This window comes from Dendropsophus ebraccatus, unplaced genomic scaffold (assembly GCF_027789765.1).
Source record: "Dendropsophus ebraccatus isolate aDenEbr1 unplaced genomic scaffold, aDenEbr1.pat pat_scaffold_585_ctg1, whole genome shotgun sequence".
NCBI classification, from domain to species: Eukaryota; Metazoa; Chordata; class Amphibia; order Anura; family Hylidae; genus Dendropsophus; species Dendropsophus ebraccatus.
In genome coordinates, this window is record NW_027210184.1 from 77,564 (window position 1) to 96,305 (window position 18,742).

The 18,742-nt window shown below is 47.4% G+C and overlaps 1 protein-coding gene across 1 annotated transcript in view; it reads left to right on the forward strand.

Moving 5' to 3' along the window:
• The window catches only part of LOC138777649 (tenascin-R-like), an 83,813-nt gene extending 66,732 nt beyond the window's left edge, over positions 1-17,081 (forward strand). Inside the window, exons 4-5 of the mRNA XM_069956314.1 lie at positions 14,988-15,263; positions 16,969-17,081. Of these exons, the coding sequence (XP_069812415.1) occupies positions 14,988-15,263; positions 16,969-17,081 (389 nt within the window). The remainder of the gene's footprint in view (positions 1-14,987; positions 15,264-16,968) is intronic.
• Positions 17,082-18,742: the final 1,661 nt, after the last annotated feature.

Here is an 18,742-nt window from a genome sequence, read left to right on the forward strand (position 1 = left end):
CTGTGCTTGGTATACTGATTCTGGGGTTCTGTGTCTGGTACAGTGATTCTGGGGTTCTGTACTTGGTTCAGTGATTCTGGGGTTCTGTGCTTGGTACAGTGATTCTGGGGTTCTGTACTTGGTATGCTGATTCTGGGCTTCTGTGCTTGGTACAGTGATTCTGGGGTTCTGTGCTTGGTACAGTGATTCTGGGGTTCTGTGCTTGGTACAGTGATTCTGGGGTTCTGTGCTTGGTACAGTGATTCTGGGGTTCTGTACTTGGTACAGTGATTCTGGGGTTCTGTACTTGGTATGCTGATTCTGGGGTTCTGTACTTGGTACAGTGATTCTGGGGTTCTGTACTTGGTATGCTGATTCTGGGGTTCTGTGCTTGGTACAGTGATTCTGGGGTTCTGTGCTTGGTACAGTGATTCTGGGGTTCTGTGCTTGGTACAGTGATTCTGCGGTTCTGTTGCCTTGGTACAGTGATTCTGAGGTTCTGTGCTTGGTACAGTGATTCTGGGGTTCTGTGCTTGGTACAGTGATTTTGGGGTTCTTTGCTTGGTACAGTGATTCTGGGGTTCTGTGCCTGGTACAGTGATTAGGGGGTCTGTGCTTGGTACAAGTGATTCTGGGGTTCTGTGCCTGGTACAGTGATTCTGGGGTTCTGTGCCTGGTACAGTGATTCTGGGGTTCTGTGCTTGCTGGTACAGTGATTCTGGGGTTCTGTGCCTTGGTACAGTGATATTCTGGGGTTCTGTGCCTGGTACAGTGATTCTGGGGTTCTGTGCCTGTACAGTGATTCTGGGGTTCTGTGCACTGTACAGTGATTCTGGGGTTCTGTGCCTGTACAGTGATTCTGGGGTTCTATGCTTGGTATACTGATTCTGGGGTTCTGTGTCTGGTACAGTGATTCTGGGGTTCTGTACTTGGTACAGTGATTCTGGGGTTCTGTGCTTGGTACAGTGATTCTGGGGTTCTGTACTTGGTATGCTGATTCTGGGGTTCTGTGCTTGGTACAGTGATTCTGGGGTTCTGTGCTTGGTAAGTGATTCTAGGGTTCTGTGCTTGGTATACTGATTCTGGGGTTCTGTGTCTGGTACAGTGATTCTGAGGTTCTGTGCTTGGTACAGTGATTCTGGGGTTCTGTGCTTGGTACAGTGATTCTGGGGTTCTGTACTTGGTATGCTGATTCTGGGGTTCTGTGTCTGGTACAGTGATTCTGGGGTTCTGTGCTTGGTACAGTGATTCTGGGGTTCTGTGCTTGGTACAGTGATTCTGGGGTTCTGTGCTTGGTACAGTGATTCTGCGGTTCTGTACTTGGTACAGTGATTCTGGGGTTCTGTACTTGGTATGCTGATTCTGGGGTTCTGTGCTTGGTACAGTGATTCTGCGGTTCTTTACTTGGTACAGTGATTCTGGGGTTCTGTACTTGGTACAGTGATTCTGGGGTTCTGTACTTGGTATGCTGATTCTGGGGTTTTGTACTTAGTATGCTGATTCTGGGGTTCTGTGCTTGGTACAGTGATTCTGGGGTTCTGTGCTTGGTACAGTGATTCTGGGGTTCTGTACTTGGTATGCTGATTCTGGGGTTCTGTGTCTGGTACAGTGATTCTGGGGTTCTGTGCTTTGTACAGTGATTCTGGGGTTCTGTAATTTTTACAGTGATTCTGGGGTTCTGTGCTTGGTACAGTGATTCTGGGGTTCTGTGCTTGGTACAGTGATTCTGGGGTTCTGTGCCTGGTACAGTGATTCTGGGGTTCTGTGCTTGGTACAGTGATTCTGGGGTTCTGTGCCTGGTATATTGATTCTGGGGTTCTGTGCTTGGTACAGTGATTCTGGGGTTCTGTGCTTGGTACAGTGATTCTGGGGTTCTGTGCTTGGTACAGTGATTCTGAGGTTCTGTGCTTGGTACAGTGATTCTGGGGTTCTGTGCTTGGTACAGTGATTCTGGGGTTCTGTGCTTGGTACAGTGATTCTGGGGTTCTGTGCCTGGTACAGTGATTCTGGGGTTCTGTGCTTGGTACAGTGATTCTGGGGTTCTGTGCCTGGTACAGTGATTCTGGGGTTCTGTGCCTGGTACAGTGATTCTGGGTTCTGTGCTGGTACAGTGATTCTGGGGTTCTGTGCTTGGTACAGTGATTCTGGGGTTCTGTGCTGGGTACAGTGATTCTGGGGTTCTGTGCCTGTACAGTGATTCTGGGGTTCTGTGCCTGTACAGTGATTCTGGGGTTCTGTGCCTGTACAGTGATTCTGGGGTTCTATGCTTGGTATACTGATTCTGGGGTTCTGTGTCTGGTACAGTGATTCTGGGGTTCTGTACTTGGTACAGTGATTCTGGGGTTCTGTGCTTGGTACAGTGATTCTGGGGTTCTGTACTTGGTATGCTGATTCTGGGTTCTGTGCTTGGTACAGTGATTCTGGGGTTCTGTGCTTGGTACAGTGATTCTGGGGTTTCTGTGCTTGGTACAGTGATTCTGGGGTTCTGTGCTTGGTACAGTGATCTGCGGTTCTGTACTTGGTACAGTGATTCTGGGGTTCTGTACTTGGTATGCTGATTCTGGGGTTCTGTGCTTGGTACAGTGATTCTGCGGTTCTGTACTTGGTACAGTGATTCTGGGGTTCTGTACTTGGTACAGTGATTCTGGGGTTCTGTACTTGGTATGCTGATTCTGGGGTTTTGTACTTAGTATGCTGATTCTGGGGTTCTGTGCTTGGTATGCTGATTCTGGGGTTTTGTACTTAGTATGCTGATTCTGGGGTTCTGTGTCTGGTACAGTGATTCTGGGGTTCTGTGCTTTGTACAGTGATTCTGGGGTTCTGTAATTTTTACAGTGATTCTGGGGTTCTGTGCTTGGTACAGTGATTCTGGGGTTCTTTGCTTGGTACAGTGATTCTGGGGTTCTGTGCCTGGTACAGTGATTCTGGGGTTCTGTGCTTGGTACAGTGATTCTGGGGTTCTGTGCCTGGTATATTGATTCTGGGGTTCTGTGCTTGGTACAGTGATTCTGGGGTTCTGTGCTGGGTACAGTGATTCTGGGGTTCTGTGCCTGTACAGTGATTCTGGGGTTCTGTGCCTGTACAGTGATTCTGGGGTTCTGTGCTTGGTATACTGATTCTGGGGTTCTGTGTCTGGTACAGTGATTCTGGGGTTCTGTACTTGGTACAGTGATTCTGGGGTTCTGTGCTTGGTACAGTGATTCTGGGGTTCTGTACTTGGTATGCTGATTCTGGGGTTCTGTGCTTGGTACAGTGATTCTGGGGTTCTGTGCTTGGTACAGTGATTCTGGGGTTCTGTGCTGGGTACAGTGATTCTGGGGTTCTGTGCTTGGTACAGTGATTCTGCGGTTCTGTACTTGGTACAGTGATTCTGGGGTTCTGTACTTGGTATGGCTGATTCTGGGGTTCTGTGCTTGGTACAGTGATTCTGCGGTTCTGTACTTGGTACAGTAATTCTGGGGTTCTGTACTTGGTACAGTGATTCTGGGTTCTGTACTGGTATGCTGATTCTGGGTTTTGTACTTAGTATGCTGATTCTGGGGTTCTGTGCTTGGTATGCTGATTCTGGGGTTTTGTACTTAGTATGCTGATTCTGGGTTCTGTGTCTGGTAAGTGATTCTGGGGTTCTGTGCCCTGGTATATTGATTCTGGGTTCTGTGCTTGGTACAGTGATTCTGGGTTCGTGGCTTGGTACAGTGATTCTGGGGTTCTGTGCTGGTACAGTGATTAGGGGGTTCTGTGCCTGGTACAGTGATTCTGGACGGTTCTGTGCTTGGTACAGTGATTCTGGGGTTCTGTGCCTGGTATATTGATTCTGGGGTCTGTGCTTCGGTACAGTGATTCTGGGGTTCTGTGCTTGGTACAGTGATTCTGGGGTTCTGTGCTTGGTACAGTGATTCTGAGGTTCTGTGCTTGGTACAGTGATTCTGGGGTTCTGTGCTTGGTACAGTGATTTTGGGGTTCTGTGCTTGGTACAGTGATTCTGGGGTTCTGTGCCTGGTACAGTGATTCTGGGGTTCTGTGTCTGGTACAGTGATTCTGGGGTTCTGTACTTGGTACAGTGATTCTGGGGTTCTGTGCTTGGTACAGTGATTCTGGGGTTCTGTACTTGGTATGCTGATTCTGGGGTTCTGTGCTTGGTACAGTGATTCTGGGGTTCTGTGCTTGGTACAGTGATTCTGGGGTTCTGTGCTTGGTACAGTGATTCTGCGGTTCTGTACTTGGTACAGTGATTCTGGGGTTCTGTACTTGGTACAGTGATTCTGGGGTTCTGTACTTGGTATGCTGATTCTGGGGTTTTGTACTTAGTATGCTGATTCTGGGGTTCTGTGCTTGGTATGCTGATTCTGGGGTTTGTACTTAGTATGCTGATTCTGGGGTTCTGTGTCTGGTACAGTGATTCTGGGGTTCTGTGCTTTGTACAGTGATTCTGGGGTTCTGTAATTTTTACAGTGATTCTGGGGTTCTGTGCTTGGTACAGTGATTCTGGGGTTCTGTGCTTGGTACAGTGATTCTGGGGTTCTGTGCCTGGTACAGTGATTCTGGGGTTCTGTGCTTGGTACAGTGATTCTGGGGTTCTGTGCCTGGTATATTGATTCTGGGGTTCTGTGCTTGGTACAGTGATTCTGGGGTTCTGTGCTTGGTACAGTGATTCTGGGGTTCTGTGCTTGGTACAGTGATTCTGAGGTTCTGTGCTTGGTACAGTGATTCTGGGGTTCTGTGCTTGGTACAGTGATTTTGGGGTTCTGTGCTTGGTACAGTGATTCTGGGGTTCTGTGCCTGGTACAGTGATTCTGGGGTTCTGTGCTTGGTACAGTGATTCTGGGGTTCTGTGCTTGGTACAGTGATTCTGGGGTTCTGTGCCTGGTACAGTGATTCTGGGGTTCTGTGCCTGGTACAGTGATTCTGGGGTTCTGTGCCTGCGACAGTGATTCTGGGGTTCTGTGCCTGCGACAGTGATTCTGGGGTTCTGTGTTGGGTACAGTTCTGGATACATTGTTTTGCGGTGATCGGGTACTCGGGGTGTTTAGGGTCACTTGGGCACTAGTCATGATAGCCTGGAGTGGTACTAGTCGCACCCCTGACTGTCACTAGCGCCACACACAGAAAGAGTTCCTATTCCTTCAGGTAACCTTAGTCAGTGACATTCAACATGATGACCTCCCAGTTCTCATCCCAGCATGGGTCACTGGCTGCGGAAAATCTCACATTTCCATGGACAGGGTGGGAATCCATTGTGTTAGAGGAGTGAATCCAGTACGGGACCATATACTGCTGCCTGGTGTCTGCACGTCTCCAGGACACAGATCTAGATGGATATAATGGGGGGTCAGGGGGCTATTGGTTTCCTGGTCCATCATTTACCTGTAAGCACTTCAAGCCTTTAGACCAGTGCTCCTTAATTCCAGTCCTCGGGCCTCACCAACAGCTCATGTTTTGAGGATTTCCTTAGTATTTCAGAGGTGATATAATTATACTAAGTGCATCAGGTATTATCACAGGTGTCTTTCTTTGGGAAATCCCCAAACCATGACCTGTTGGTGAGGCCTGAGGCCTGGAATTGAGAAGCACTGATATAGACAATAATGGCAAGACACCGACATCGAAGACAATGGGCTGGAAGGAGCCTGTAGGCTGATTTCCCATGTTCATGGGATTAGGGTCAGGTGAGTACTCATTACATTGTTTCAGTATAAGGCTATGTTCAGACGCTGTAAGAGACCGTCCGTCACCCGGCCGTTCCCAGAAAATATAACCCCGGCCGATTCTGCAGTACCGTCCGGATGATCTTTAGCGCCGCAGAGTTCTGATGTGGGCGCATCCGTGCGTGCCCGCATCAAAACCCCCCCACTGCACACAATGGAGCGTACGGCCGGATCTGCTCGCTCCACTGTGCGCACTGACAGGGTTTTCTGCGGCCGCTATTCATTGAATAGTGACATGTCAGTTTCTCGCGGTGCCACTAGGGATCCCGGCCGGAGCGTATACTATGTGTATGTATATATGTACTCAGCCTTCAGCATAACGTAAGTAAGTTGCAACAACGGCCGTGATTACTGCTGAACATGGCCTCAGGGCATTGCTATTGTGAGGAGGGCACCTAAAGGAAGGCTGTAGGATCAGTAAGGGGGCACTGTTATTGTCTAGGATCAGTAAGGGGGCACTGTTATTGTGTAGGATCAATAAGGGGGCACTGTTATTGTGTAGGATCAGTAAGGGGGCACTGTTACTGTGTAGGATCAGTAAGGGGGCACTGTTACTGTGTAGGATCAGTTAGGGGGCACTGTTATTGTGTAGGATCAGTAAGGGGGCACTGTTATTGTGTAGGATCAGTAAGGGGGCACTGTTATTGTGTAGGATCAGTAAGGGGGCACTGTTGTGTAGGATCAGTAAGGGGGCACTGTTATTGTGTAGGATCAGTAAGGGGGCACTGTTATTGTGTAGGATCAGTAAGGGGGCACTGTTACTGTGTAGGATCAGTAAGGGGGCACTGTTATTGTGTAGGATCAGTAAGGGGGCACTGTTACTGTGTAGGATCAGTAAGGGGGCACTGTTTATTGTGTAGGATCAGTAAGGGGGCACTGTATTGTGTAGGATCAGTAAGGGGGCACTGTTACTGTGTAGGATCGTAAGGGGGCACTGTTACTGTGTAGGATCAGTAAGGGGGCACTGTTACTGTGTAGGATCAGTAAGGGGGCACTGTTATTGTGTAGGGATCAGTAAGGGGGCACTGTTATTGTGTAGGATCAGTAAGGGGGCACTGTTATTGTGTAGGATCAGTAAGGGGCACTGTTTACTGTGTAGGATCAGTAAGGGGCACTGTTACTGTGTAGGATCAGTAAGGGGGCACTGTTACTGTGTAGGATCAGTAAGGGGGCACTGTTACTGTGTAGGATCAGTAAGGGGGCACTGTTATTGTGTAGGATCAGTAAGGGGCACTGTTGTTGTGTAGGATCAGTAAGGGGGCACTGTTACTGTGTAGGATCAGTACGGAAGCAGTAGGACTATGAGCTTGCTGACAGCATTAAGCAGGCACGTGTACCATAGGGACTATGCTTTAGCAGCACTATTATTAGGAGCAGACCCAAATAGGTACTGTTATACTGTTACTGCTTGGGGGCACCAGGTTGGCTCTGGCACAGTGTGACACACAAATGGAAACACTATAACAATAAAATCAAAGACCAACGGGGGCACTACTCCCATCTCCATTTGGGGCATCATCTGTTGGATTATTTTATTGGGGGGGGGGGGCAGAGTGGAAGGGCGAGGAGGGTGATGAATGGGCGAGGAGGGTGATGAATGGGCGAGGAGGGTGATGAATGGGCGGGGAGGGTGATGAATGGGCGGGGAGGGTGATGAATGGGCGGGGAGGGTGATGAATGGGCGGGGAGGGTGATGAATGGGCGGGGAGGGTGATGAATGGGCGGGGAGGGTGATGAATGGGCGGGGAGCATGATGAATGGGCGAGGAGGGTGATGAATGGGCGGGGAGCATGATGAATGGGCGAGGAGGGTGATGAATGGGCGGGGAGCATGATGAATGGGCGGGGAGCATGATGAATGGGCGGGGAGCGTGATGAATGGGCGGGGAGCGTGATGAATGGGCGGGGAGGGTGATGAATGGGCGGGGAGGGTGATGAATGGGCGGGGAGGGTGATGAATGGGCGAGGAGGGTGATGAATGGGCGAGGAGGGTGATGAATGGGCGGGGAAGGTGATGAATGGGCGAGGAGGGTGATGAATGGGAGGGGAGCGTGATGAATGGGCGGGGAGGGTGATGAATGGGCGAGGAGGGTGATGAATGGGCGAGGAGGGTGATGATTAGCCGAGGAGGGTGATGAATGGGAGGGGAGCGTGATGAATGGGCGGGGAGGGTGATGAATGGGCGAGGAGGGTGATGAATGGGCGGGGAGGGTGATGAATGGGCGGGGAGCGTGATGAATGGGCGGGGAGGGTGATGAATGGGCGAGGAGGGTGATGAATGGGAGGGGAGCGTGATGAATGGGCGAGGAGGGTGATGAATGGGCGGGGAGGGTGATGAATGGGCGGGGAGGGTGATGAATGGGCGCAGAGCGTGATGAATGGGCGAGGAGGGTGATGAATGGGCGGGGAAGGTGATGAATGGGCGAGGAGGGTGATGAATGGGCGAGGAGGGTGATGAATGGGCGGGGAGGGTGATGAATGGGCGGGGAGGGTGATGAATGGGCGCAGAGCGTGATGAATGGGCGGGGAGGGTGATGATTGGGCGAGGAGGGTGATGAATGGGAGGGGAGCGTGATGAATGGGCGAGGAGGGTGATGAATGGGCGGGGAGGGTGATGAATGGGCGGGGAGGGTGATGAATGGGCGCAGAGCGTGATGAATGGGCGAGGAGGGTGATGAATGGGCGGGGAAGGTGATGAATGGGCGAGGAGGGTGATGAATGGGCGAGGAGGGTGATGAATGGGCGAGGAGGGTGATGAATGGGCGAGGAGGGTGATGAATGGGCGGGGAAGGTGATGAATGGGCGGGGAGGGTGATGAATGGGCGAGGAGGGTGATGAATGGGCGGGGAGGGTGATGAATGGGCGAGGAGGGTGATGAATGGGCGAGGAGGGTGATGAATGGGCGGGGAAGGTGATGAATGGGCGAGGAGGGTGATGAATGGGCGGGGAGCGTGCTGAATGGGCGGGGAGGGTGATGAATGGGCGGGGAGGGTGATGAATGGAGAGCAGGAGATGTTTTCTATGGGGATTTGCTGCTGCTCTGGACAGTTCCTGACATGGACAGAGGTGGCAGCAGAGAGCACTGTGTCAGACTGGAGAGAATACACCACTTCCTGCAGGACATACAGCAGCTGATAAGTACTGGAAGACAGAAAATTTTTTAATAGAAGTAAAATACAAATCTCCGTACTTGCTGGTACGCTTTCTTCCCAATAGCCCGCCCATAGACCCCCTCCTCAGCCGGCTGTACCAGGAGCTATATGGACGGGTGACGTGCCGCTGCACTACTCTCAGCTAAAGCTTCGGAAATTCATATTCTAAATTCCCCTCTTGAGAAAGTCGTGCGCCCACCTGCTACCTAACGTCTTCTTACCAGCAGCTACAAAGGGGACATTATAGTCAATCTTTCCATTTCCCACAATATCCAGCAGATTAGCCGCCGCGCGCTGTGAATTGTTGGGTGACGGTCCCGGCTGTCATTAGCCGCAGATCCTCTCGTCCTTAGATGTAATATTTTATCACCGCTAAAACACTGACGTTTCTTCCTCTAATTTATTCCAAGAAAATCATTTAAGTAAATATACTTTTTGTGGAATTTAGTCCTAATACATTTTTAATTTGCATTGCAAATAAGTGAATTCCAGATAATTGTAGGAAATGATTAGCGCATAAACAGGCGGCGCTTTACGCTTAGGGACTAAAAATGTACGAGACGGAGAGAAGAGTGAGAACTGTAGCCATGGAAATAGATCCAGAAGTCGCCGGGATTGTCAAGTTGTTTCACGAATATAATTGGAATTAAGGCGGAAGCTTCTGGGTCTAATATATATATATATAAAGTATATCGCTTACATAGAGAACGAGTCCTTATTATCCGAGACAATAGAGCGGTTACAACGAAAACTCCATCTATACAACAACATAAACTCCATCTATACAACAAAAACTCCATCTATACAACAAAAACTCCATCTACAGCAACAAAAACTCCATCTATACAACAAAAACTCCATCTATACAACAACAAAAACATCTATACAACAACAAAAACTCCATCTATACAACAAAAACTCCATCTATACAGCAACAAAAACTCCATCTATACAACAACAAAAACTCCATCTATACAACAAAAACTCCATCTATACAACAACAAAAACTCCATCTATACAACAACAAAAACTCCATCTATACAACAACAAAAACTCCATCTATACAACAAAAACTCCATCTATACAACAACAAAAACTCCATCTATACAACAACAAAAACTCCATCTATACAACAAAAACTCCATCTATACAACAACAAAAACTCCATCTATACAACAAAAACTCCATCTATACAACAACAAAAACTCCATCTATACAACAACAAAAACTCCATCTATACAACAAAAACTCCATCTATACAGCAACATAAACTCCATCTACAGCAACAAAAACTCCATCTATACAACAACAAAAACTCTACAACAACAAAATCTGCTGCAGATTGATGCAATTACACATCCAGGATCTGCTGCAGATTGATGCAATCACACATCCAGGATCTGCTACAGATTGATGCAATCACACACCCAGGATCTGCTGCAGATTGATGCAATCACACATCCAGGATCTGCTGCAGATTGATGCAATCACACATCCAGGATCTGCTGCAGATTGATGCATTCACACATCTAGGATCTGCTGCAGATTGATGCAATCACACACCCAGGATCTGCTGCAGATTGATGCAATCACACACCCAGGATCTGCTGCAGATTGATGCAATCACACATCCAGGATCTGCTGCAGATATCGATGTAACTTAATGCATCGATCTGGATATGTTATTGAATTACCAAGTATAGAAATGTCTGAGACTCCGCTCCCTGACGGGGCCCAAAGCCAGGCCGGTTTGGTAGCACAATGGGGCCACATCCACATATTGTAGGTCTATAAGTCTGCACAGGTTGGTAACTTCTTCTCTCATCTCTTATAACCTGGCTGCGTCTTGTTGTCAGGTTCTGTACATCACAAAGACATAAAAATAAGGCAATTAAGCACAAAGGTCTCTGGTAAATGTTCCATTCGGCTGTATAAACCCTCTAACTCTTCTCCATATAGTCGGGGAGGAAGGCTCTGCAATCCTGCGTCTCTTTTATGTCTCTGCCCTTTGTCTATGGGAGTGACCTCTCGGCTTCTTTACACGGAGAATGAAATTAAAGGTTATTATTGCAGATCTGCGGCTTTTACATCTGAAGTTCCTCATCAAACTCTTCATTTTTGGTTTATACTCATTCATCTGTGTAATTTTTATGAGGCCGCAGACTGTGTAACAGCGTTCTCGGTTTTATGAGGTTAGGAAATAGCTGGTGATTATGTGGAGCGGCAGCAGACAGGCCGGACAGCTGCCCCGCGTACTGACCGTGCTGTCAGGGTGCCGTCCATCAGCTGCCACCTCTCCCAGGGAATGGTCACCAGAAATGAAAAGCTTGGGGAAATAAACACATTACTTTGCTGTTTTTATTTGTTCCAGACACAATTTCTTGGCAGAGCACTTACATGTCTCACAGAGAGACCAAAAAGCTCTGAAATTCTCTCTATAAATATATGTATTGTTGTATATTGCTGTCATCCTACAAGTGCACATAAGTAGGAACTTTGAGGATCTCCTAACTGGTCAGGTTCTTCTTTAAAGAGGTACTCCACCTAACCATAACTTCTGATATGCTGCTGCCCATGGTGAGACTAACAATTCCTTCCATACTTGTTATTATCTATTCAGTCTCCTTCCCCCAGTTCTCAGCTGCTGCTTTCTGCTGAAGACGCAAAAATCTGTGTGTGAGCCTTTCTCTCTGTCTCCTCCTCCTCCTCCCCCTCCCTTCTGAGACAGCTGATATAAACAAGTCCCTGGCCAGCTGTATCTGCAACATTGTAGCTTCTTGTAATGCTGGGAGGGTTATTCTGAGGTCAGGTTGCTGATGAACTCGCTCTGTCTCAGTTTTAGATTGAGACATCTTTATGCAACCAGACAAAATGACTGGAAGGTGCCGTAAGGCGGGCGTCAGCTCTGCCACACCATCAGCTAGTATGGATTTTGTGAAAAAACAGTCCTGTGTTTATTGTGCAATAATAATAATAATGACAGCAGTGGGCGAGAAAGAAAGCTAAGGGGGCGAATCAGGGAGATGCATGATGGGAAATGTAGTTTCCTGGCCGACGCCATCTTGGATATAGATCGGCATTTAGAAAAAGTTGTAACTCAGGAACCCAGCAGCTAATAAGACAGGAGACGGCTCACTATTTTGCATAGATACATAGCATAGCTGACCAAAGATGTGTATAAAAAGTTCAATAAAGGACCAGGGGGAGATGGGTAACTTTAAAGCTTTGTCCCTTATTGATTAATCTAAGAAACAGATCAGACATAAACCAAACGATTCTTCCAATCCAGAGCGATGACTCCACACTCGCATGGATTCTCTATATTTATGATCAATTTTTATATGAAGGACTCAAAAAGCAAGTGATGTAAGAAGCCGCTGCTGACCCTATGTGCTCTATGGTGTCCGGGCCGGGGGGCAGATTTAGGGGGGATGCTGCCAGGCAGGGGATCATCCCACTGAGTGGAGGTGCCCTTTAAAGCCGCCCAGGGTCTCTGTCCGGGGGGGGGGGGGCAGCGGAGTGGAGGATTGTGACAGCGGCTGCCAGGGGGGCTGTTGGTGAGCTGTATGGGTCACCAGTGGCTATTACTGTAGTACCATGGAGGCAGGCCACTTGTAATGCCTAGGGGGCCCGGGCCCCCCTGCCCCACAGGCCCCATAGCAGCTGTGTGGTCTGCCTCCATAGTAGCTACGCTATTAAGGTAGTTTCTCTACAAGTGCTATACGCCATCAAATCATTGGAATTGTTTCCTGTGTTTTCTGTAGAGACAGTTTCCACCAGATCGCACCCTATATTGCTTATTGCCATCGGATAGAGGTTTTCTTACATTTGCTTCTGTCTGTTGCAGTAAATGATAACTACAGTGAATGTTTAGTTCAAAGAAATTGAAGATTTTTTGCCCAATTTAGAGACTTTTGATGGCGTTATTTTAGCCCCATGTGTCAGCGCTGTCCTCGCCCATAGACGGCCTCCTCTACTGAGAATTATCTCCTTTATACAGAGGTAAATGGACTATTAGACCGGAAATGTTTTATTCACAATTTATACCTCACGCAGTATCCAATAGTAGCGTCAAACGCGCGGTTATATGTTATCTATTCATCTGCAAATCTATAACCGATTCCTCGATCAGCTTCATTCAGCGATGGGATAATGAAAGCAACAAAAACCCAAGGAAATTAAAATGTGTTATACAGGTTATATGTATTATATGTGTTATATAGGTTATATAGATTTTATGTATTATATGTGTTATATAGGTTATATGTATTACATGTGTTATATAGGTTATATTTATTTTATGTATTATATGTGTTATATAAGTTATATGTATTATATGTGTTATATAGGTTATATTTATTTTATGTATTATATGTGTTATATAGGTTATATGTATTATATGTGTTATATAGGTTATATTTATTTTATGTATTATATGTGTTATATAAGTTATATGTATTATATGTGTTATATAGGTTATATGTATTACATGTATTATATAGGTTATATTTATTTTATGTATTATATGTGCTATATAGGTTATATGTGTTATATAGGTTATATACATTTTATGTGTTATATGTGTTATATAAGTTATATGTATTATATGTGTTATATATTATCAATGTATAAGTCACCAGCAGTGTTGAGCGGAAATCCTGAATTGCTCGGGTTCAGAAACGTCCTTTGAACCCAACCTCTCGGCATTTGACTCCCAGGATCTGAAGAAGTTGGATGCCGCCCCAGGGAGTCCTGGAAAACATGGAGACAGCTGTAGGCCATCAGCTCTAATGTCTCCAGACGCTGGGAGTCAAACGCATTCAGGTTCGGAAAACGTTGCTGAACCTGACCAGTTTGGTAACTCAGCTGAGCACCAGTCCCCAGCATGTACAGCATCTGTCCTCCATAGAATATTATTGTATCTGTTCGGTGTAAGCACAGGCACTACCAGAGCGGATACTGTCCTTACTATACTATAGTATACAGGTCACACAAAGCATCCAATGCCGAACTTGATACCACATGAGATTTACCCAGAGAGATGTCTATGTAGAAGAGTAAATCGGCTTAGAGATCTGGCTGGGACGTTACGTTAGTCATGGGATCCCCGGCCACCTGGCAGGACATGGAGAGGATGGGGGGTCTATGGAGAGAGTATAAACTAAAAGCCGCCCAATTATCCACGGTACTTGGTTGAGCTTTACAGCTAAAAGCCATTGGTCCCGGGATTTTACAGCAATCTGTGGGAAGATTGACAGAAGCCGCCATTCCTCTCCTTCCCTCTGATCATCAAAGAATGGAGACACTTTCCTCCGTCCTCACGCAGAGCTTCATTCTTCACTCCGAGACGCTTTAAAAGGAAAGGTTAAAGCATTGGCTTGTTATAGCGCTCAGGGGGTTTGTGTCCTCCAACCTCCCAAGCACCATTGCAGATGTGTTCACGGCCTCAGGCGGTGATATTAACCCTCGCAGGTGTCCGACATCAGGGTCACAATCCCATCCTATGCTGTACTGGATGGTTAGACTACATCAGAGAACGGGTCAGGGTCATACTGCAGCTGACCCTCACCCCAGGAACGCTACAGCCTGTATCTATCGTGTTCCCATTCAGACGCAGGAGCCTCAAGGAGGTTCTCAGGTTTTGTTGCAAGGGATCTTCACTTAAAGGGGTACTCCGGTGAAAATCTTTTTCTTTCAAATGAGCTGAGGAGAGGTTTTCTATGGGGATTTGCTGCTGCTCTGGACAGTTCCTGACATGGACAGAGGTGGCAGCAGAGAGCACTGTGTCAGAAGTAAATTACAGATTTCTGGCACTTTCTAGCACCAGTTGATTTAAAAGAAAAATTATTTTGGTGAACAATCCCTTTAAGGAATGATATGAAGCTGTAGTATATAAACGGATAAGCCTTCACGTCTGTATGTACCCGCTGTACCATCCTAGCAATATGTAAAGGGTTTTATGACTAATTCATTGCTGCTGATAGTGGTCAGTGTTATGTATTGTAATTGATTGTTATCTATGTAGTGTTATGTATTGTAATTAATTGTTATGTAGTGTTATGTATTGTAATTTATTATAATGTATGTAGTGTTATGTGTTGTAATATTGGGGGTTACAGAGGCCTATAACGTTCCTCTACATTATCTCCTAGTGGCCCCACCGGTAGACTTCAGTGTAACGGCTGTCGGAGACCACTGGATAGATCTGGTCTGGCAAGGAACAACTGCCGTGACGGAGTATGTCATCTCATACCAGCCAGCCGTGCCGGGAGAGTGGGGACCCCAACAGAAGCTACAGCAGAGGGTCCCCGGGGACTGGAGCGCTGTGACCATAAGAGAACTGGAACCGGGAACGACCTACAATATAAGTGTCTGCTCCGTCATCAGTGACATCACCAGCGAGCCCGCCAGCATCACCATGTCAACACGTGAGTAGCCGCCTGTACATCTATAACATATCAATAATCTATAGGAGGATGGTTGGGGATGGTTGTTGCCTCTAGCATAGCCGGAGATATTCTTCTTCGTGCTACAAAGCTGACGGCCCCATTATATGTCCGTATAGAATAATAGAATCCATCAAAGCTTTGGTGACCCAGTTACTAATATGAATAGAGCCCCATATTGCCAGTCTCTAGAACATTCTATTTACTTACAGAGAAACCATTTATGTCCATGGAAATGTTCAGCCAGTGAGGTTCTATCCTCCACCGAGATGCTGTGATGGCGTCTCCTTTATCCCTGGGAATCGGATCAGTCATCCCCTTTGATTACCCATCTTCCTTTCATTAAGCAATGTCCTGCCGAGCCGGTGATCACCTACAAAGGGAAGAGTCACCTTTCATTAACGGGAATTATATAGGAAGCAAACGAGGAACTCTTTTTTTTTTTTTTCATTTTTTTTTTTTTTTGCTGTGAAAATACTCACCAGCACTGAACGCTTCTTAGGTTACGTGCACACACAGTATTGTGATGTTTATTGAGCTTTTGTTTCAAAGGAGACGTCCCACCAAACTGATGATGGGGGGGGGGGCTGACAAAATAATAAACAAGTAAACCCACCCGTGACCTGGGCCTCTGTTGTGCCGCTCCTGGGTCGCTGCCGTCAGCCATCATCTTCAGTTGGAAACTGGGTGCGTCACGTACCCGGCTCTACTATCTGCAATGTCACGACCCAGCGGAGTGATTGCCCGCTCCGTCAGTCAGTGATTGCAGTGGTGTTCGCCCCCCAGTCACTGATTGGCTGGGTGGGCAATCACTCAGTCACCGACGGCTGGGTACAGGACCCCGGAGCTGCGCTACAAGGCACGGGGACAGGTAAGTTACCATGGTTTCTCATTTTCCTCCACTCCCTTGCCTGTCTGTATTTTGTCCCTTGCGTGGGACTTCATTAATTTTTGAAGCTTTATTCAGAAGTTTTTCTGTTTCTGTTTTCCCTATTTTGTTTTTTATTTTTTGCTACAACAAATACTATTATACAATTTGTAAAAAACGCTCAGGGGACAGCTAACCTGTGTTCTCATGATTGGTCCTTGCGGTCAGACCCCAAACACATTGGCTAGTTTCCCCCCTATACTGTGGTTAAAGTGAATGTACCACTAGGTACATCGCTTTGTGTTTTTTACATGAACAGGACATGCGCAGCAACCAGGTGGCGGTTCAAAAAAGAACCACAGTACCAACATCCCCGCACACCACTGGACTTTTTCCCAAGCACTGGCCCGGTATGAAGCACTGGAGGTGGGCCCACCGGCCCCCATTGTGATGACCTCCGCTCTGTGACGCGGCTTTTGATTCTAATGGAGCCTCATCACAGACAGGGGTGGGTTTCATCACACTTGGAGCCAGCGGGCCCACCTCCAGTGCTTTATACCGGGTCAGTGCTCAGGAAAACAATGGTGCTGTTCATGGCAACTGGGCAGCGGTTCAAAAAAAGGACCACGGCAGCATCATCCCCCCACCAGCGCTGTTCTGTTCACGGAAGAAACACAAAGTGATGTCTCTAGTGGTACATTCACTTTAAGGAGTAATGTTTAATCCTATGATATCCTTGGGATATTGATTGAATGTCCCCAATGGTCGTTGTGTACCTCAATTCCATCATTAATGGGCATTACCGTATTTCTTTTCCAGATATCTCTCCGCCTAGAGGACTGCAATTTAAAAACGTGACTCAGACCTCCGTGGAGGTGCACTGGGAACCCCTCCGTTTCCTATTGATGCCTGGGAAATTAGTTCACCCCTAAAGTGAGTTGGCGACTATCATCTTGTTACTATGTCTGTTGTCTACGGCCCCTTGTGAGACGGTTTTATCCGATAGATGTGAAAAGTATTTCCTAACCGTGCGATTACCCACACACACACTGATTGTATAAATGAAGAGACAGATCAGCTGATCACCGTGCTTCTTTATTTCTGATCTCGTTTCCTTGGATAGCCAATAGAGATGATCACACGCTGGAGTCTGATCGTGCGGCATTCGATTACTGGTGGCTGAAGAAGTTAGATGCCGCCCTAGGGAGTACTGGAAAACATGGATACAGCCACAGGCCATAGGCCGAATCCACCACTGCTGCTGCATGCAACTTCTGCAGCCGCTGTTAATCGAATGCCGCACGATCGGACTCCAGCTGCTCCAGTTGTGCTCAGCACGCTTCTGTTATGCCTTTTTGCAATCCATAGACCAAACACTCAGTTCTTCGAGGATAACTAAACGTAGGGTGACAGAGCTGAGAGTATCTGCTCCAGTAGGTGGAGATCGGGGTGCCGGAACGCTATGACGTATCGTCCCGCCATGATTTAGGCTGACGGTTGTTTGATGCCTCAGCCACTACTTATGGTTCCGCTCCCTTTGGACCCTTTCTCTGTGTTAGCGCTCCACAACAGCCGCCTTATACACTCTGTGTGACTCGTTTTGTGTTCAGCTAAGATTTCGACATGTTTTTCCTTTCGTGATTTCATTCCACTAAATAAACCCGGTGCTAATGGGCTGTCACTTCCAGGCATTTTCTTGCCTATAAATTCAGGCCTAATACGACCCCAGATGTCTCTTGCTGCGGGAATATGAAAGCTGTTAATATGGACTCAGGCCAAACATGACTGCCGGGTATTGTCACCTGCCTGAGAGCTGCGTTACTCATTCCCTGACAACCGCGGACGAGCGCGTCCTTGTATTCTTCCATCAGGCTTAAGATCTCCGAGAGTCCTGACAAGTGTGATCGAGCTGATGGCACCTATCTTTTATGGGGGGGAGAACGTTCTAGAAGTGGTTCTCAATGGCGTCTGATGGGGTGAGAGGAGTGTGTGGGCGAGAGATCAGCGCTCATCCAGACAAGAAAGCCCCAGACGGGGAGTGAATACACCGAGGCTTTGTTTGTTACTGTGAGAGAACGGTCACGTTCTGGTGAATGATTTGATGTCACGGGACGCTCATAAGCTGCAGGCTTCACTGATCGGCTGAATGGAGCAGCCATCAACTATGATGGGAAATACAGGGGAAGGATGCAAGATAAGGAGCTTGACTTCTCATCCTACCCGGCTCTCAGTAAAAGTCATCCATCTGTGGAACACAAGGCAGTCAAGTCCATCTGGTCACTGTGGAGCCGGCCATGATGGGGGCTGCAGGTGCAGATCGGAACAGAGGGGACCCTAACGTATGATCTGTAACACAGTCCCTACTATAATGTCTTCTCATGTCATACTTGCTGTATAGGGTCGTCTTATTAGGCCACTGTTCCCATTTTGTTCACACATTGTATGGACGTTCTGAAGGCCGTACATTGTATAGTCTTCAATGGTTAATTGGATTGCAGGCACCACCTAAATGTGTCCGCATTCCAATTAAAATAAAATGATGTTCCTGCATCCGATATGGAAATATTGTCCGCAGGAACGTATCAAACAGCGG